At 46.7% G+C, this 21,137-nt stretch overlaps 2 protein-coding genes across 4 annotated transcripts; both read left to right on the top strand.

The window, feature by feature from the left end:
- The first annotated feature begins 2,427 nt into the window (after nucleotides 1–2,427).
- On the top strand, nucleotides 2,428–9,499 carry NKG7 (natural killer cell granule protein 7). The gene is made up of 4 exons (XM_081199925.1): nucleotides 2,428–2,685; nucleotides 3,713–3,859; nucleotides 6,098–6,232; nucleotides 9,085–9,499. Exons 1-4 carry the CDS (start codon nucleotides 2,511–2,513, stop codon nucleotides 9,141–9,143), a joined length of 516 nt encoding a protein of 171 aa, XP_081056051.1. The 5' UTR covers nucleotides 2,428–2,510; the 3' UTR covers nucleotides 9,144–9,499.
- A 1,968-nt stretch (nucleotides 9,500–11,467) lies between these two features.
- LOC308590137 (lens fiber membrane intrinsic protein-like) lies at nucleotides 11,468–19,486 on the top strand. 3 transcript variants are annotated; one of them, XM_081199870.1, is made up of 4 exons: nucleotides 11,468–11,627; nucleotides 15,706–15,861; nucleotides 18,386–18,505; nucleotides 18,988–19,486. In XM_081199870.1, the coding sequence occupies exons 1-4, from the start codon at nucleotides 11,579–11,581 to the stop codon at nucleotides 19,158–19,160; spliced, it is 498 nt and encodes a 165-aa protein (XP_081055996.1). In that variant the 5' UTR covers nucleotides 11,468–11,578; the 3' UTR covers nucleotides 19,161–19,486. The 3 variants fall into 3 exon arrangements, 2 of the variants coding, with proteins under 2 accessions (XP_081055996.1, XP_081055995.1); XM_081199869.1 differs by having other exon boundaries at nucleotides 11,468–11,858; XR_014009694.1 differs by lacking the exon at nucleotides 15,706–15,861 and having other exon boundaries at nucleotides 11,469–11,858.
- The last annotated feature ends 1,651 nt before the right edge of the window (nucleotides 19,487–21,137 follow it).

Below are 21,137 nucleotides of genomic sequence, written 5' to 3'. Positions count from 1 at the left end.
TGCTGTTTAAGACCTCTCCGGATTAAAAGGAGTTACAATTGAACTAAAATTTTGAGAAACAAAGAAACAATAATAGGACAGAGGATTGTTGGAGAAAAGGTTACTCAGTAACCAGATTCCCTCTAGGGGGAATTCTGTGGAATTACAATGGCTGTGGGTGGAAAGATACTGAGAGAAATCGAAAGAATGTTCTCACTGGTGGGAACCCTACAGGAGCAGACTACAGCTATGAGTAAACAATTGACGACCTTGGATTTGGAAACAAGTAGCTCTGCTGAAAGTAATGAGGGCCTGAGTGAGAAAGAACCCACAGCTGAATTTGAAACAATAAACAAAGAAGAGGAGAAGACAAAACAAGAAAGAGAACAAGTTATCTGGGAAAGTACTAACCAGAAGCCGACATCTGGAGAACACAAGCAAGGAGACTATTGGATTAAATCCACTCTAAGCCTACGAAAGATACAGAAGATGAAAGTGGAGGCCCTGGGACTTTATGGAATTCAGGAGCTTGAAATAAAGAAGTACAATTGGGGCCTCCACATAGACTTTGATTTTGACTATCAGCAAGACTTAGGCCTTGTGGAAATTCCTCAGCAGTTGCCTTTAAATATGGGAAGAGACTATGGACTGATTGGATTGATTGTTAAGGAAATCTTTCGAGACTCGATGATAGACAAAAAGGACTACCAACAAAACCGGCGGAGAGGGACTAAAAGAGAATTGAGAGCCTCGGATATCCGGAATCCAGGCTAAAAACTGTTAATTTGGACATGTCTCGGGAAAGGACGCAAAGCGGGGAGGGGAGGGAGGGAAGTATTAAATTTAAACAACACTCAAGACCAGGGGGTTTAGTATTAAGAAAATTATGTAAGAAAAAATGAGAAATCGAGGGAAGAGAATTGGGGTCCAACTTAGGGAAAATTTATTTTTGTTTTTTATAAAAGGACTAATATTAAGATGGAAGAAATGCCAACTTGCTGACATAAGTTTGGGAATAGGGATGCAGGGGAGGGGGTGGGGGGAAGTCAAGGACTAGGGTTAGGAAATAAGATTTTCGGGAACTATTCATGTTCGTTGTTTTTTATGTTTGTTTTGGTGTGTTGTTTGTGTTTATATAAAATGTGAAAACCCAATAAAAATATTTAAAAAAAAAAAAACACTCTGTGAGGTGAGTGGGGCTCAGAGACTTCAGAGAAGTGTGACTAGCCCAAGGTCACCCAGCAGCTGCATGTGGAGGAGCGGAGACACGAACCCGGTTCACCAGATTACAAGACTACCGCTCTTAACCACTACACCACACTGGCTCCAAGGGCCTAAGGACTTGGATCTCAGGGAATCTATTGTACTCCCCCTCCCCTGAATCATGTTGCTATCTATTGCTATTGCTATTTATTTAAATCAGAACCACAGATCTGGATTTAGAATTCAATAAGAAAAGTCACAAATACCAGACTATGGCTTTATGAAGACGAGTTAGTTCAATCTAATTATTATTGTTTTCAAAAAAAAAATAATTATTGGTTTTCCAAAATTTTCAAACAAACATACATACATACATACATACATACATACATACATCTTAATTGTACTTAATCCAATCTTAGTAACATTGTTAAGTGACTTCCTCAAATCCCCCTGGCTGAATTTCAGTGTATATCATTGTAACAGTATTCCAAAACCAATTTTCTCATAAAATTAACTTAATCACTTAACATCTTTCTTTCTTTTCATTTTAACTTTAAACATGTTATTCTCTAACAATACATATATAAATACTAAGCCCATCTGATATTTGCAAATTTTTCCAATTAAGTTATCTTAACATATTTAACTAAATAGTTTTTGAATTTCATCCATAGTTCAATCTAATTAAACTGAGGCTCTAGTAAAAAACACATTAATGCAATTAACAGTAAATATGAGCTAAAATCATTATAACTGCATACACTTGAAGATGTTTTGCCAATAATCAAACTTACCACAAGGGATTACTAAATACTAGGTATTTTTTAGTTTTATTAATTACGCATGGGTAGTTTAATGTTTAATGTGTGAAATTCATGCTGTTATAAGTCTTTCAAGTTACACAGCATCATCCTCAGAGTAGACCCATTGAAATAAGTGAACATGCCGAAGTTTGGTCCATTAATTTCAATGGGTCTACACTGAGGAAAACTTAGTTGGCTACAATCCCACTTTTTTTTCCATACAAGGCAGTAAATACTAAAATAAATGTTAGTAAAATACAGTTTACTCCACCTGGTTAGTGGTCGCTTCACTGCGCTACCCGTGTCTGTGAACTGATCCCTCACCTTGTGCTCCAAATTACACCACCAAGATTGCTTCTTTGTTTGGTGGCAGGCTGTTTGCCTTTGGCACCTTGTTACCCAATGTTGTTTCCATGCTTTCTGCTTCTGTGTTAAATCCCATTCTCTTGATTGTGCCCTTCCAGGCAAGAAAGCAGCCTACGGGGGTTAATTTTGCCAAGGCTCTTCCATACAATCGTGAGGATGCTGCTCTGCAGAATCTTAAGCATACCGGTGGCTTCCATAAGCATCATTGCTTTGTTCATCGCCCTGACCACCGATTACTGGCTGGTGGCTTACGGACCGGCTGGCATCGCCCACAGTGGCCTCTGGCAGGAGTGCATGGATGGGAACTGCTGGACCCCAACCAAGGCTAATGGTAAGGAGAATGGTGGCAGCTGCCAAGGGACACCTACCCCCCCAATACACAAAGGTTATGGGTTGAAGGGGGGTCATCAACAAGGTGCTCATGGGCACCAGTGTGCCTGGTGGCACCCGCTGTGACACTCTCAAAAAGTCTTGGTTAAAAAATCCCCTCAGAAAATCCACCATGCATGTGGTACACGCAGGACTAGTTATCAGAACACAATGCATTCTCAGGAAATCACTCGTTAGGTTAGTGTTTGCACAATGAGTTGACAATTTCCATTGATTTCTATGGGAAACTTTCTAATGCATTCCTGACCACAGAATTTTGACCCTGTAATGATGAAAGCACCCAGGAAAACCCTTTGAAACCTTGCAAAAGGCAAACAAGGAAGGGAGGGAGCTCTCTTATTTGTCCAGTCTCCCTCCCACCCACCATGGTTTCTGACGAATGGCTACTACAGGCCAGAAAAACACAAAAATGAGGTTTGTTTAAGGCTGCTTATTTGTTTACAGTACTGCATACCGGTCTGGCAGCTTGGATATCTGAATCTGTGGTGAGTATAGAGAGGTCTGGGTGCTACCTGTTTGGATAAGTGAATTTTTGTATAATGAACGTTTAGGTAGCGGGACCTGTGTGTACTTTTTGATATAACAACAACAACAATGGTAACAATGATAACAACAACAGATGGGGGAACTATATTCACCTCAAGCCAAGGTTACATTTTGTAACCTTAGGCAAATATCCTCTTTCTCACACTTGGTTCTCTTTCACTTTGAAATTGAAGCCTTTGCAGTTTAAACTGGTAAGTTACACTTTAATAACTAAACCTTCAACATATCATGGGTGATATCCAACCTTGGTTATGCCCATTAAGATCAATTATGGCAAGTAACACAAGTCTATTGCCTTCCATGGGTCTACTCAATGGGCATAACTAACCTCTTCTCTCTTTTTTAGGCTTCTAGAAGGTTCTGGGTACAAGGAATGAAGACACGCTCAACTAACTCTTTCCCCTCAATGCTTTCATTTACAGAATACATCCTTGCCACACGTGCGTTCCTGATCTTGGGCTCCCTGGCAGCTTTGGCCTCGGTCATTTCTCTTACCGCCTCCTTCATGCCTTGTGACTGCGGCTTCCTTGGCGGAGTCTTCGTCACGTCCATCGTTGCCTTCACAGGTGGTAGGTGTGCCAAAGATTATGAGGAAGAACCTGCTCATGGTCACAGGTGCTAAATAGCCTCATGGCTATGCCCCACATGCTGTCAGCTTCCACTAGGCACAATGGCTATGGTCTACCTTCTCTATCGGAGACAGTATGCCCCTCAAAACCAGTTGGTGGGAATTGCAAGTGAGGAGGTGGCGGCTGTGTTCTGGGCCTGCTTTTGGGCTTCCCATAAGCACCTGGTTTTCCCCTGGGAGAAATGGACGCTGAACTAGATGGGCTTTTCAGCTGATGCTGTGGGACTTTTCTTACATTATTATCCCGCGAAGAGATCAGGCATGGCTCTAGAATTGAGAAAGAGGATCTTGTAAGGGGGAAAGGACTGCTGGAGCATAGAAAGGGGAGGGGTGTTTTCGTCCTCTAAGGCAGTGTTTCCCAAACGTTTTTGGGCAACGGCACACCTGTTTACCGGAAAAAAATCTCGCGGCACACCACCATTAAAGCCCCGCCCCGTGACGTCAGCGCGCAGCGTCACGCCGGGAGGGACGCACAAAAGTGAAAGTTTTTTTCCTCCCCCTTGCCGGGGTGGGAGGAGGCAGCAGAGCGAGGGACTGAGGGACGGCGGCAGCTGAGGCGGCGGCGGCTGTTGTGGTGGTGGCGGCGATAGCGGGCGGAGGAGGGGGCGGCGGCGGGGCTTGAGGAGCCGTCGCTGGGAGTTGCTGCTGCTGCTGTTGCTGCTGCTGCCCGGACATGCCGGCCTCCTCCTCCTCCGCTGTCTCGCGCTCCTCCCTTTTGCGCGCGCTGCCCCGCCGCTCGGCACCACCACCGCGGAGCCGCCCCCGGCTCGACGCGGATCCTCGCCGCCGCCGCCTCTCGACGCCCGACTCGCCCGCCTCCCTCCCACGGCACACCAGCCGATGTCTCACGGCACACTAGTGTGCCGCGGAACACCGGTTGGGAAACACTGCTCTAAGGCCGAGCTTAAAACATTTCAAAGCCCTTTAAGGGTGCTTCCACACCAGCAGGAAGGAAAACAAGGGCCCTCAGCAGGGGCGGACTTTGGTTTTTCAAATTTCAGTAGCTCCCTGTGGAAGGCCAAAATTCAGAGCGCCCTGTCGCCTGCCCCTCACTTTCCATTCTGCTCAGTTTGCTATGTCACAGTTTGCAACGCCCCACGGGGGCCCCTAAGCTAGGCGCCCAATGTGGCAGAATCGGTTGCGCTGCTCTAAATCTGCCTCTGCCTTCACCCCTATGGTAGGGTTGCCATACCTCCGGGATTCCAATGACGGACTTAGCGTCTAGGGCAGCCTTTCTCAACCTGTGGGTTCCCAGATGTTGTTGAACTACAACTCCCATCACCCCTAGCTAGCAAGGCCAGAGCTCAGGGATGATGGGAGTTGTAGTCCAACAACATCTGAGGACCCACAGGTTGAGAACCACTGGTCTAGGGGGAGCTTCGGGAAATCATCCAAATGTCCAGATTTTTGAAATCGCCACTAAAAAAGCTCAACAACTTTTTGTGTCTGGATTTTTACTTCTTGGAATAAGGCAACCCTACCCTATGAGACAGAGCCTATGCATCAGCTTCATAGTTGGGAAAGGATAGGATAAGCCTCACATTGCAATCCTGATTTAAACCAACCACCCCTATGCCTGTAACGAAAGCAAAGGGGAAACCCATCAGATGTAGGAGGACCCATGCACCCTTGGTGCAGTAAGCTACAGTTTGCACTTGGATGTGTGAACTGAGTGCCGTGACCTTTTTAGATGACAATGATGATAAAAGAACACGGGGACACCAAAAATTGTGTTGTGATTGAGGAGGTACAAAAATTCTCTCCATGGTGTTAGATCCAGTAGAGGCTGCGCCATTAGAGCCAATGGGGCACACTGCCCCGCCAATCTGTCTGCCCCCAGGCAGCCCTCACCTGCCTGCCTTCTGGCTTATGACCAGTCTAGGGGGAGGCCCCAGGTGCTGGCTTCCTCCTCCACAGCCTCAGTGTTTCTTTTGTAGAATTAAGCATGGAGGAGGAAGGGGCCAAAACCAGAATTAGTTGAGTCTCTCCCATCACTGCCTCTGGCGGCGCCACCTACTGTTCCTTTCCCTGCCTTCTGTCCTATCAGCATCAATGGACACCAGGCAGTAGGGTTAGATCTGCAACATACATACCAGCCAGCCCTTGATAATTGAGTGGTGAGATTGCCTGTGTGAATCAGTGCTATGTTGGCTGCCCTGACACCTCTGCTCTTTTGTAGCACTCTTCACTCTGGTTGGTGTAGTCGTATTCACCACTGAATCCTGGGGGAAGAACAGGGACCCTCAAATCCAGCTCAGCTATGAATGGTCCTTCTATCTTGCCTGGGTAGCATTTCCCATGCTATTCCTGACTGGTGAGTAGGGAGGGTGAGGAAGGGAGTTCGCATTTAAAGGCAAACCTACCCCATTTGCGCTTTCTGAAACAATACGCAAGGTGAAACAGAAGCAGCCTTTCACATTTGCACTCCTCTAAATTTTGCAATGCATTTCTCCGGCAATGCAATGCGTACAAAAATGTGTACTGACTAAGGTGAAATGTACATAAAGATGCGTGTAGAGTCATACCTCGGGTTACAGATGACTCAGGTTGCACATTTTCAGGTTGTGCACTGCACTGCACAGGTTACTGTTACGATATAGAAGCAATGCAGCAGCGAGCTGCTGGCTTGAAAGCAAAACATAAATGTGAATGTTGGGGCTGTTCCGTGGGAAACAAAAGGACAGTCTATTCACAGTGCGAAACACCGGAATTAGCTCAGAGTGTAATATGAGCTGTACAGGAAGTACAGGAGGAGTTAGTCTCTCTGCTGTTGGAGTTTGAAGAGAGCAGATGTGTTTTCTGAAACGCTGCAAAAGACAGAAATAAAGACATGTAAATACGTTTCTGTCTATCTCTTTCCCCTCCCTGGGAGGGGCAGGAAAGAGTGGTGTGTTCTTCTCACATTGAGGAGGATCGCCGACCGCGACCTTGCCTGGATCCTGCCGGCAAATGCAGACAGGGAGGTCAACCGGAGATCAAGCCGGGTGCCTGGAGAGTGGCCAGTTTCTCCTGATAATGGCTTGAATCCCGACAGTTACTTCTGGGTTTTGGTGCTCACACATGCACAGAAGTGCTAAATCGTGCTTTGCACATGCGCAGAAATGGTGAATTGCAACCCGCACGTGCGCAGACGCGGCACTGTGGGTTGCGAACGCTACGGGTTGCGAATGTGCCTCCCGGACGGATCACGTTTGCAACCCAAGCGTCCACTGTATTAGTGAAAATAACATGCAAGAATGCATTGTGTCAAAGGAAATTGCTTTGCAACGATGTGTGCGTGAGTGAAAACTGCATACAAGCATGTATATTTTAAGGAGAAAATTGCACTAACATGCCGGTGAAATAAAAAACAACCCCACAAACTGGAGAACTCCACAAACTCTCAGAACTGGAGAGAACTGAATTTAAGATTGCGAAAATGATAGGTGATAAGCTAACGAATATTGAGAAGCTGCGGATAGGTGGCATCGCTATCTCTTGCCTGGAAACCATTCTGCTTGTGGTAGTGATCTCGACAGTATCCTGGGTCAAGCGGTTTGTTCGGGGAATCTTCGTGTTCCAGGGATTGTGGCAGGAATGCTCTTTGGGGAATTGTGTCTATCTGGCCGACACACCAAGTAAGGGCGACATAATGCTCAGAATTTTGAACTAGAGATCACTCAATATTTCCTGCCAGTGATAGAAGCATTTAAACAGTGGAACAGGCAACTTGATAGCTCCTCTCCTTCTTTGTAAACAAAGGAAATACTTAATTCTTATTGCCTCTCCTTGAGGGAGCGGGGTTTGCTTCTGCAGGTTTTCGAAGTACTTGAATGGGGATAGAAGCCAGCTGTGGAAGCACCTATTGGCTAGTGCCTGAGTTATTATCAACACACCTTGCCCCGCAGATCCCTGGAACAGTTTTGCAACTATTTTAAAAGGAAGGACAAGGCAATTTAGCCCTCCTTTGTGTAGAAAAAACAGAGTGTGGCAGAGGCTGCTCAGCTTGCTGGTGGGTATGTACAGGAAGTACAGGAGGAGTTAGTCTCTCTGCTGTTGGAGTTTGAAGAGAGCAGATGTGTTTTCTGAAACGCTGCAAAAGACAGAAATAAAGACATGTAAATACGTTTCTGTCTATCTCTTTCCCCTCCCTGGGAGGGGCAGGAAAGAGTGGTGTGTTCTTCTCACGTTGAGGAGGATCGCCGATCGCGACCTTGCCTGGATCCTGCCGGCAAATCCAGACAGGGAGGTCAACCGGAGATCAAGCCGGGTGCCTGGAGAGTGGCCAGTTTCTCCTGATAATGGCTTGAATCCCGACAGTTACTTCTGGGTTTTGGTGCTCACACATGCACAGAAGTGCTAAATCGTGCTTTGCACATGCGCAGAAATGGTGAATTGCAACCCGCACGTGCGCAGACGCGGCACTGTGGGTTGCGAACGCTGCGGGTTGCGAATGTGCCTCCCGGACGGATCACGTTTGCAACCCAAGCGTCCACTGTATTAGTGAAAATAACATGCAAGAATGCATTGTGTCAAAGGAAATTGCTTTGCAACGATGTGTGCGTGAGTGAAAACTGCATACAAGCATGTATATTTTAAGGAGAAAATTGCACTAACATGCCGGTGAAATAAAAAACAACCCCACAAACTGGAGAACTCCACAAACTCTCAGAACTGGAGAGAACTGAATTTAAGATTGCGAAAATGAGCAACCAAAATGGACAGACTCACCTACACCCCTAGCATTGTGTAGGCAGTGTGAACGCTCATTCCAATGCCCTTCTGCCACCACAAAGAGCTCTGCAAAGTAGGTAGCTCTATAGCAGCACCTCACATGTGTGACATGCACTGTCAATGGACCTTCAGCAAGCTACCTGAGGTTCTGGGTTCTGCATTGCACAACCACCAGCCTATAGGCAGTCTCTGGATAAGTAAGGAAACATTCGCTTCACACAAAAGGAAGGCCTTCGCACATGCTCATTAGCACTTTGTCCATAGGTCTCTTTAAAAACAAATGCTTTCCCTTGGATAGAAATGAACTCTGCACTTGTTCAGAGGCACTCAGCCTCCAGTGAGAGTCAGAAGGTTGATAAACAGAAGGTGTCAATGCCATGTGAGGCTGGCTCTGGCTTCCTGAGGCCATTCCACTTGGAATTTATTTCTTGCTCTCTCCTTCTCTCATTGCAGGCATCTTCAGCCTTGTTGCTCACTTGTGCCCTTCGAGGCCTGGCTATGAGAATGTGTGAGGACCTGGTTCCTAAGAAGCAAAGGCAACCTTGCGATGCAGTCGACACACAACACACAAAGGAAGCCTGCCCCCTACCCTTCCCATGCCAGTGAAATCCCCTTCACAACTGTCCCAATAGTGCTTTCATCCCCAATCCATTCACAGCAACCCCCTGTAGGGCATCCAAGCTGCCTTGTCTTCAGGGAGCGTTTTCTGCATTGCCTTGTCTACAGGTTGAGCATCTGCCATGGAATCACTGATTGCAAACAAAAGATGTTTCACAGGGGGTGGTGTTGGCCACCGACCAAACCGTAAACTGATGTGGAAATGTGGAGAACTAAATGTAAGGCTGGAAAAATAAAACAGATTCTCTCATCCTTGCCTTTGCCTCCTCTTTAATTTCTAACCATGGCAAAACTTAGAAAATTCAGGGCAGGCAACAACCCCCCAAAAAACACCAGGACTTCTTCACACAGTGTAGATATGGAACCTGCTCCTGCAAAAACTTGTGACGGCCACCAACCTGGGTAGATTTAACAGAGGGTGAGACAGGTTCAGGAAGGGTCTCTAGCTCTTACCCACAATGACTATGATATGCTTTGGACTCCACTAGTGGAGGCAGTATTCTTCCGGATATAAGTTACTGGGAACACTAGTGGGAAGAGTGCTCTTTTGGGGGCTTCCCATAGACATCTGGTGGGCCACTGTCAGAAAAGGATGCTAGACTAGATGAGCCACTGGCCTGATCCAGCTGAGCTATTTTGGGGTTTTTTTATGCTCTTGCATTGGGAAAGGCTTGAAAGGAGTTCCCTGGGAAGAGGGATTTTAGCTCCCTAGGAATGGTAGCTCTGGGAGGGGAATAGGGATCTCCTGACAGCTCTCAGCACCTTAAGCAAACTACAGCTCTCAGAATTCTTTGGGGGAAGCCATGACGGTTTAAAATGGTACCATGGCACTTTAAATGCATAGTATGAATGAGGCCTGAAATATACTCGGAGTCGAGTGTGGATTTCATGCTCTTTATTCAGCTCATAGTAGTGAGGAATGAAAGTTCCCCAAAAACATCTGCTTTATATACATTATTTAAACAATGGGCTGCATGTGATTGGCTAATTCTGGGATTCTCCTGTAGGCCAATCAGGTTGCGGATTCACTTCTACCTGGAGCTGGATTGGGTGGCTCCTGCGGACCAATCATACTGCTGCATTGTTCTAGGACCAATCAGACTGCTGCATTCTGGACCCTATTGTTCTAGGACCAATCAGACTGCTGCATTCTGAATCCTGTTGTTCTAGGACCAGTCAGACTGCTGCCTTTTGGATCCTATTCAACTCAGTACATAACAAGGCCTTAACTTTGTTGTTGTTTAGTTGTTTAGTTGTGTCCAACTCTTTGTGACCTGATGGACCAGAGCACGCCAGGCACTCCTGTCTTCCACTGCCTCCCGCTGTTTGGTCAAACTCATGCTGGTAGCTTCGAGAACACTGTCCAGCCATCTCGTCCTCTGTCGTCCCCTTCTCCTTGTGCCCTCCATCTTTCCCAGCATCAGGGTCTTTTCCAGGGAGTCTTCTCTTCTTATGAGGTGGCCAAAGTATTGGAGCCTCAGCTTCCAGATCTGTCCTTCCAGGGCTGATTTCCTTCAGAATGGATGGGTTTGATCTTTTTGCAAACCATAGGACTCTCAAGAGTCTCCTCCAGTACCTCCAGTACCTCCTTCAAAAGCATCAGTTCCTCGGCAATCAGCCTTCTTTATGGTCCAGCTCTCACTTCCATACATCTCTACTGGGAAAACCATAGCTTTAACTAAAGCTTTCTTTCTAGGGCTCAAGCAGAAAGAAATTTTGTGCAGACTCAGAAATCCTGTGGGGGGAGGGGTGTTTTCAGGTTTCAAAACTGACTTTCTGAATTTTAAGCTTTTTTAAATTTCATTTTTCCACAATCAGGTTTTCCGTTCTATTTACTGACTGGCCCATTTACCCAGAAACAACTCTGATTCGGTTCAAGGGAATTTAAAAATGCTTATGCTGCCTCTGATTGTTAGACATTCCATTCTGAAAAGTACCAGGGTGAAAAGCACTCGATACAGCGGTCTCGAACTTGGATCAATGAATGTGCTGGGGTATGCTTTGGACTGCATGCAAAGCCTTGTCCAAAATCACTCAAATCTTGGCTGTATCCAAACTGACTATAGGGGAAATCTGGCTGGGTGGTTGGTGGCTTGCTCACGTCCTGAGTTGGCAGAAGGAAATACTGATGGGACCTCCTTCTCTCCATGTGGAAGAACCATCCAGGAATCTGGAGAGGTTCCAGAATGCTGGAGTTACTATGGGAGCAATGGTCTTCCAAGCTTCATCAGTAGAACCTTTGGCTGGAGCTCAGACACCCGAAAGGTTGGGGAATTGGGGGTGCTGAATGCAGTTCTTTTCCAAGGGAAATGAGCCCTGAGGCTAGAAGATGGGTGCTTGCCTTAATTGCCTCCGTCAACCCCAAGCTGAGGATCCTGGTGCTGCTACCACTTCCAAATGGCCCTTGCTTACATGGTTCAAGAAGCTAACGAATATTGAGAAGCTGCGGATAGGTGGCATCGCTATCTCTTGCCTGGAAACCATTCTGCTTGTGGTAGTGATCTCGACAGTATCCTGGGTCAAGCGGTTTGTTCGGGGAATCTTCGTGTTCCAGGGATTGTGGCAGGAATGCTCTTTGGGGAATTGTGTCTATCTGGCCGACACACCAAGTAAGGGCGACATAATGCTCAGAATTTTGAACTAGAGATCACTCAATATTTCCTGCCAGTGATAGAAGCATTTAAACAGTGGAACAGGCAACTTGATAGCTCCTCTCCTTCTTTGTAAACAAAGGAAATACTTAATTCTTATTGCCTCTCCTTGAGGGAGCGGGGTTTGCTTCTGCAGGTTTTCAAAGTACTTGAATGGGGATAGAAGCCAGCTGTGGAAGCACCTATTGGCTAGTGCCTGAGTTATTATCAATACACCTTGCCCCGCAGATCCCTGGAACAGTTTTGCAACTATTTTAAAAGGAAGGACAAGGCAATTTAGCCCTCCTTTGTGTAGAAAAAACAGAGTGTGGCAGAGGCTGCTCAGCTTGCTGGTGGGTATGTACATTTGCAATTCAAGTGCAAAGAGGGCTCACATCACGGAGTGGAAACCCCACAAGATTGCTCTAAAGAGTCTCCGTTCATCCTAAAAGCAGCATCGGGCTTTGGACATTTCTAGTACACAAGAGTTCCATGTTCTTACCCAATATTGTATGAGCCTTTTGTTCCATCTGCTGGCTAGCTCATAACACTTCAGGAAAGAAACTTCAGAAAAGAGACTTTTGCCAGTGGCCCCATCTAATTGGTTTTTAAAGTTTCTACCTATGCCGAATACCTTCCACATGGACCTTTCTGCTGAGGAATCCCTGGGCATGAGTCACAGAACCTGTGTGCCTTGTGGGATTTCCACGCATGCAGAGGCTGCACACAGAGCAACACTGTGAACTGAGAGTGTGCACCCTCAACCATGCTGTCATGCATTGCTGGCCAGGCCAGCTCCAATTCTGAGTGGACACTTATCAAAGCGCCTTTTTGTAAACTCTCTCCCAAAATTGTGGGGCACTTCCTGGCAACAAGGAAGGAAAGCAGAAGGGCAATCAGTGCAGAGAGCCACCATTTTGATTTCCCACAATGCTCCCTGTGTAGTGTTGCTCCACGCCAGGGGTCAGCAAACTTTTTCAGTAGGGCTGGTCCACTGCCCCTCAGACCTTGTGTGGGGCCAGACTATATTTGGGGGGGAGGGGGATGAACAAATTCCTATGCCCCACAAATAACCCAGAGATGCATTTAAAGAAAAGAGCGCATTCTACTCATGAAAAAAACATGCTGATTCCTGGACGTTCACAGGCTGCATTTAGAAGGAAATTGGGGCAGATCCGGCCCCCGGGCCTTAGTTTGCCTACCCATGCTCCATGCTTTCTAACCTCCAGTAAATTTGCCACAGTGCCCTGGTAGGATACTCCATTGGGGATTTAAAATAGGGGTTCCCCTAAACCACAAGTCTGGCACTGATCAGAGAATCCAGGGCAGGTATACAGTACTTAACCCCCCCCCCCAGCATCAGCATATGTTAATGTCACCCTGAAATGGCATGGCTTTTCTGCAAGGGAACGATTCCGCTACCCCAAAGAGCAAGAGATGCATTTATGTCCATATGCATGCATCGTTAAACAATAAACATATATGTTTCAAAAAGTTGCAAAGATGCTCTGAGATTTGAGGATCATGTGTCAGTTCCAGTAACTGTACAGGCACTAGCCAATCAGTTCCTGCAACGTCCTTACACAGGCATCTGTGAATCCAGCTTTAGTCCCCTTTCTGGGAAAGGGCAATCATGGTCCCCAGGAACACCTTGAATTTGAAGCCCAATTTAAAAAACAAACAACCCTAGTTTGATCAGAGCTGGGTACCACCTTTCCCGGTGGGTTTTGCCATGCAAAACAAACAGCAGGCAGAATCAAGTACAGAGGCAACTTGATTAGTGTTGTGCCAAAAGGAATATAGGAGGAGTCCAGCTGGATTAGACCAAATGTCCATCTATCTAGTCCAGCATCCCACTGCCCACACTGGGCGAACAAATTATTCTGGGGAGCCCGTATGTGAATGGTATACCATCCATGACCTCACGGGTGCTGAGAATAGGCAGGAAAGGAACAGGATATTGGGAAGGTGAGTGGAATCCTAGTCATAAGCACATAAGAAGAGCCTGCTGGATCAAACCAGCAGCCCATCTGGTCCATCAGACTGATTTTACGGCAGCCAGCCAGATGCTTATTTATGGGAAGCCCAAAAGCAGGCCTAAGCTCACCTCCACTCTCCTCTCCTGTGGTTTCCAGAAACTGGTATTCAGAAGCATCTGCCTCTGAGAGGTAGAACATAGCCATCAGAGTTCGAAGTCAATGATAGCCTTATCCTTCGTGAATTTTTAAAAAACAATGCAAGTCAGTTGCCATCTCTGCCATCCAGCACCAGTGAAGGTTGGTCCATTGTGATGAATGGGGCACTGCCCCACCGACCTCAGCTTGCTCTCAACCAACCCCCAACCCCTGGAGGGGGGTTATTGGGTTGTTGTTTTTATTTTGATTACTGTAGATTCCGGCATATAAGACGACTTTTTAACCCCGGAAAAGAGGTTAAAAAGTCGGGGGTCGTATTATATATTATGGGTATGGGCGGCGCGGAGCCCGCCACCCGCTGCTGCTGTGGCGGCTCCGAAGCAGCAGCAGCGAGCAGCAGGCTCAGTTCCACGCCGGACGGCTTTCTCCCGGCATGGAGCTGCCCAGCGTATTAGGCGACTGGGCTTATAAGACGAACCCCCAAATTGCAGCTGCCAATTGGGGAGGTCGACTACTACGCCCAGTCGCCTAATACGCCGGAATCTACGCTATGTATTTTGTGGTTTTATATTTTGATTTTATTCTGTTAAATGCCCTGAGACCTCTGGGTATAGGGCAGTATATAAATTCAATAAATAACTACAGCTCCCATCATCCCTGACCACAGGCCATGCTGGCTTGGAAGGATGGGAGTTGGAGTCCAACAACATCTAGGGACCCAAGGTTGAGCAAGGCTGGTTTGGAGGGTCACGGGTTCCTCATCCTTGGCATTCACAGCAGCAGAGGTTCAAGCAATCATCTCCTCACCCCTGGCAAGGCAGGGCTGGGGAACTGTGCGGATTCCAGGAGGGCACAGGTCAAAACCTGGTCTCCTGGACCGACCGTAAAGAAAACACAAGACTGGAGTCACACAGTATCTAAGCCAGTCTTGGCCATTCCTCTTCATGGCCACAGATAAATATATCATTGTACTTCTGTCTGTTATTTAAACATACTGATGCAGCAGTTGAATGTTGATTTGTACAACTGTGCACCACTTAAGACAATTTTTGAAATGTTAGGCGGTTTAAGGAATACTTTTAGAATAAATTATAATGGTGTCACTCTGCCCAGGCACCTTTCTTTCAGTGACTGCATCGGCTGTTAAAAACGGCCAACTGATTTAGTTTCAATTCCAGAAGTTCCAGTAAGGACTGTGGTGGGACTGTCCTGCCTCAGGAACAATCAGGAGGTGTTTCAGAACTGTGGTAGCCCATTGGGTGGCCACACCTCCTTAAGAGAATTGCTCCTCCTGCTAGGATGGCGCTTGGGCTGTGAGCCTCCCTCTTGCCAGTGTGGTGTAGTGGTTAAGAGCGATAGACTTGTAATCTGGGGAACCGGGTTCGCGTCTCCGCTCCTCCACATGCAGCTGCTGGGTGACCTTGGGCTAGTCACACTTCTCTGAAGTCTCTCAGCCCCACTCACCTCACAGAGTGTTTGTTGTGGGGGAGGAAGGGAAAGGAGAATGCTAGCCGCTTTGAGACTCCCTCGGGTAGTGATAAAGCGGGATATTAAATCCAAACTCTTCTTCTTGCGGAGCAATTCAGAGATGGGACTGTGGTGATAGTGGAGGAGCCGAGGTCTGAGATTAGGGAACAGGGCAACAAACAGAGGGCCACTAGGATAAAGTTTCTTTCTTTCTTCTCTCCTAGACTATATTTACATATCTAGATTTTTTATGCTGCTCTCTGCTGCGACTTCCTATGGGTCTGTGGTCACTGGGACACTTTGCCTCACACCCATCCAACCGCCACAGTGGTGGACGACAACGTGGCCCACGCTAACCATCGGCCTCTGTTTTGTCTCGGGTAAGAGGAGCCATCTTCTGACTCTTATTTACCCCGCCACCTCCCCTTTTCGTTCCCCAAAAGGACTCCGTGCAGTTAGCACCCGACTGTCCAGGAAATGTGCAGGGAAGAGCAACCAAAATGAGCAAAAGGGATGGAGGAAAGGTTGCAGCATTTAGGACTTTTTAGTTTAGAGCCGTGTTTCCCAAAGTTGGGTCTCCAACTGTTTTGGGACTACAACCCCCATCATCCCTAGCTAGCAGGAATTATGGGAACTGTAGTACAAAAAAAAATCAGCTGGAGACCCAAGTTTGGGAAACACTAGTTTAAAGGGAAAGGAAGGATGACTTGATAAAAGTGTGTACAATTATGCGTGGCATGGAGAAAGCAGAAAGAGGAAAGTTCTCCTCCCTCTCTCATAACACTAGAAGTAGGGAACAACCAACAAATTTGAAAGATTTGGGATAGATAAAAGAAAGCACATCTCCATGCAGTGCATAGTTAAACTATGGTACTCGTTCCCACAGGAGGCAGTGATGGCCACTAATTTAGATACCTAAAATGTACAGAAACTTCTTCATGCATGCCACTAGTGGCAAAAATGTTACTTGCCCCAAAATGGAAAGAAGCAGAAGTCCCAGTAAAGCAGTGGTGGCCAAACTTGGCCCTCCAGCTGTTTTGGGACTACAATTCCCATCATCCCTGACCACTGGTCCTGTTAGCTAGGGATGATGTGAGTTGTAGTCCAAAAACAGCTGGAGGGCCAAGTTTGGCCACCACTGAGGTAAAGGAATAATGGATACTTATGGAATAAGTAGAAATGGTGAAACTTACCGGCAGAATAAAAAAACCAAGATAACATTTTTTCATATACCGGTATATAAAATAATGGAAATGGTTTATTGAATATTTACCGATAGATTATAAACAGATAAAAACACTGGCAGGATTATTGTAACAACCTGCGGTTTTAGAAGAGTATATACTTAAAGATGATGAATAAATGAGTAAATTAAGTTAATTTGGATATGCAGAAGATACTAAAAACAAATTTAAGGAACCACAGAAAGAGGGGGGTGGGAGCCGAGTTTTGAAATGTCAAAATGAATGTAAAATTAGTGAAATGTATAAAACTAGTGGAATGTATAAACTTTGAAAAGTATAGATAAATAAATACAATGCAAAAATAATAAAATCTGATGGCTTTAAAAGAGGACTGGGCAATTTCATGGAGGAAAAGGTTACCAATAGCTTTCAGCCATGATGTTCTGCCTCCCTGATCGGAGGGAGTAATGCTTCTGAATAGGAGTTACTGGAAACCACAGGAGAGAGTGTTCCCCACTGGCATCTGGTTGGCTACTCTGAGAACAAGATGCTGGGATATATGAGGCATTGGCCTCAATCAGCAGGCGCTTTTTATGTTCTTATGACCAGTCACAAGAATGGGTTGCTGAGGCCAAATAAACAGACTGGTGAGATGGTTTCTGGAAATTCAGCAGTGTTACATGACAACCCCCACCTCCCCAATCTCTAAGCAGCGTGAGGTTCCAGGGATGCCAGATGCTCTGTAACCCCAGGGTCTGAGTTTCTAGGGGGACAATAAGGCACAGCAGAGACTGTGGTGTCTTTATGGTATATGGTTTATTTACACATGTATATAACCTGAAGCCGACAATGGAGGAGACCACAACATTCCTGCCACAAGAGATTGCTCCTCTTATAGGCACAGCAGCATCCTTGCCCTGACAGTTTGCCTTTTCCCAAGAATTGTCACATCTCACCTGTTCTAATCTTGCTAACCTAAACCCTGGCCTTTTGTAACACACACAGAGAGAAGCCCCACTCATCTGAATTATCATACCTAGTTTTTTGATGCCTTGTTGTGCTAATTAGCTTTTACACATGTGGATTGAGTAACATTAAAGGGATGGCTTATACACAAATTAGCAAGTTTGCCTAAGTTAATTAACACTTCACACATGCCACTTCCAGGGGGTTTGAAGCTGTTTTCACACATGACCTAATACATGCATGGATCTATCTTAAGACAGAACCATACGGTCTGACATCCTGTACATACCAGTTAACTAGTTAACATACCCAGGCATTTACGACCCCCCACAACAGACCTAAAACAATATGATTACTCCACTGTGGTCCTTTCAAATGATTTGTGTTGGATTGCTAAATAAGAAGAATATCAGCTTTTATTTTGAGAAGAAATGCCAAGGCAGTTCACAAACTAGTTATAGTTATGTACTCACACACTGTAGTTTGTAAGGGTCCCGAGAATTGTTCGGTAACCTCTATTCCCTCCTAGAGCTACAATTCCCAGCGTTCCCAACGAAGAAGCATTTGTTAAGCTACACTGCAAATTGTAGCTCTGGAAGGGGAATAGGGGGTCTCCTAACAACTCCCAGCATCCTTAACTACAGTTCCCAGAATTCTTTAGGGGAAGCTATGGCTGTTTAAAGACTGGAGTGCTGAAGAACTCAAGTGATTGACCTTCCCATTCTTTGCTATCTCGTTGGCTCCCACCTTCCAGGCTTCAATGGAGCAATGGGCCTCTTCAATTACATGAGGGCAGCCACAGAGATGACCAACACTTTCCTTTCGTGGTCCCTGGCACCAGGGTGGTTCTCTGTCATTCTGGCAACCATGGCAGGTATGAGTTATTCAAAGCCCTGGGGGGTTATGGAAAGATGACAGGACTTAGGTGGGGAAGACTTCCTGGATGCAAGCAGAGAAGGGCTCAGTGCACACTAGGCAAATTAATTGCAACCGCAGTTGTAAAATCTGGCTCTCTGAAACACTGGATTTAGCATCCTGGGATGCAGCAAGAAATAAGTGGTGGCTGGTCTGATGGGGCAAATGGGACACTGTCCCACAAGCTTCAACCTGCCTTTACCCAGCCTCACCCCGCCTGCTTTCTTACTTACACCCAAGGGCCACATTGCCTCATGGCAAACTTTCCAGGGGCCGCCTGACAAAAGTGGGTGGGGCCAAAGCAACATAGCAGGCAAAGCCACCAACACTATAGGTTACAAGAATACAGTCAAGTGGCCAAAAGCCATGAAGTTAGGTGGACAGGGAGGCACGAGGGCAACTTGCACCCAGCAAGTGAAATGGGCTCCTTTTGGCTTACAGGTGTTTGTCACTTGGTGGCGAAGAAATGGGAGAAGGATGAAGATACCACAGAGCTTTTCACAGGCATGACTATAAAGACGCTGAAAGAGGACTTGTTGGAAAACCCTGCCTCTCAGGGTGCCCTCCGAGGGAGGCCGAGGGGGGGCACGTCAAAATCTGTGACGATTCTGTGAACTCAACGCTGCGAGATATACAAGTAGCATCAAGTTTGGGCAGGTAGGGTGCCCTGGTTGCGTGAGGGCAACCATGCACCCGATGTCATCTGAGCTGTGGGAATTAGGGTGAGAAGACACCTTGGCAAGGGGTTACTTTCTGCAGCAGATTCCCAGCAAGCATCAAACATCATCATGACACATTCAGTTGCCTCTAAGCTACAAATGATGGATGTCGGCATCAAGGGGCACTGCAGTGACACTTCACATCATGCTTTTGAACTTTTTTAAAAATGCTATTTCTTTGCTTTATATCCTTCCTGAATAAACTCCTTTAATATGCTTCATCCTATGACTGTTCTTCTAGAATCACCTCTTGACAGGTGCTATACCAGGAGTGGGGAACCGCTGGCTTTCCAGATATTCCACCATCCTCGAGTGTGGGCCAACACTGGCTGGTGTGGACGGAAGTTAAGAATCCAACACCTGGAGGGCCCTAAGTTCCCCATCCCTGCATTAGAGTCTAACGCAGTGGCCAATCAAGCAAAATTGGAGGTTTTTAAGCAGATAGCCACCTGTCAGGGATGCTTTAGCTGCGATTCCTCCCTTGCAGGTGGGTGGCCAACACTGGTGCCCCTTCCAACTCTATACAGTTCTCTTAAGTAGAGAACCCAGGCAGACGTGCAGGGTACAAATACAGTGGTACCTCGGGTTACTTATGCTTCAGGTTACAGACGCTTCAGGTTACACTCTGCTAACCCAGAAATAGTACCTCGGGTTAAGAACTCTGCTTCAGGATGAGAACAGAAATCGTGCTCCGGTGGCAGCAGGAGGCCCCATTAGCTAAAGTGGTGCTTCAGGTTAAGAACAGTTTCAGTCTACGAACGGACCTCCTGAACAAATTAAGTTCTTAACTCGAGGTATCACTGTAATACAATTATTCTTTTGTAATGGGAAACAGGCACAGAAAATGTTTTGTATGCAGAAGGCGCCAGGTTCAGATCCCTAGCCTTTCCAGGTGGGTATGGAAATATCCTCTGCCTGAGACCCTGGTTGATAATACTCTGTCTGATGGCCAATGGTTTGACTCAGTCCAAGTCAAACTATGTTCCTACAAGATACCTGTTGTGGTGTCTTGCAGAAATCTTCTGCAGAGCTCTTCGCTCTCTTCTTTCCTTAGTACTTTAAATGAAGTGTGCTAAGTTTGGAGAGCAAGGGCCAACTGCAATTTGCAGCTTCAAGTATCATAGCAACCTATGGAGAGTGTTGAAATGCAAACCAAGGCCATGGATGCAGGATCTAGCCTTGAGCAGTGGAGGCCTGGGAAAAAAGGAACATGGAAAATATTTTGGGGGACAGGGGTCAGTTCCTCCCCCGTTTTCCAGGTTTTGCAGGGGGTCGGACAGGAAGCCCTGGCTGGCAGCAACAATGCCAGTTTCGCAACTGCAAGGTGTTGAGGGTTTTTTTTCTGTTGTTGTTCCGTTGTTCCCCTTTAGAGGAGACACGTGCCACGGGAGATCGGAGAAAGAACCTCCGTGAGCAGAGGAAATTATTTCTAATCGTGGAAGTTGTCGTTGCGATCTTTTTTGGCTCCCCATTTCAGACGTTACATTGCCGACTCGAAGGTAGGAGGACACGGAGGTCGGCCGGGTGCAGTTAAATCCGAACCGACACCACAGACGGCGCGCTGTTCCCGCGAGCAGGCCAGCCCTGCGCGCAACAATTCGCACGTTACAGCCGGATCCGTAACTGCGTGAACAAAAGACACGCGTTACGACCTTTCACCCAGTTTCCTCCAGCGCGCGCGCGCAGCCTCCCTCCGCAAGCCTCTCCCTCTTCAACAGTAACTCAGACGCCGCTCTGATTGGCTTCCTTTCGTTTCGGAGGCGGAGTGTGGCGGGGTGCGCGTCACGTAAATGCCGCTGGTTGATTGGCCTGGACAGATGGCATAATCTCCGGAACCCTCGCGCTCCACCCCCCCATTCCAATGCTGTGATT

Source organism: Podarcis bocagei (assembly GCF_964188305.1).
Source record: "Podarcis bocagei genome assembly, chromosome: 7".
NCBI lineage: Eukaryota > Metazoa > Chordata > Lepidosauria > Squamata > Lacertidae > Podarcis > Podarcis bocagei.
The sequence above is the reverse complement of the archived record's forward strand: the minus strand, read 5'-3'. Positions and strand labels throughout refer to the sequence as shown.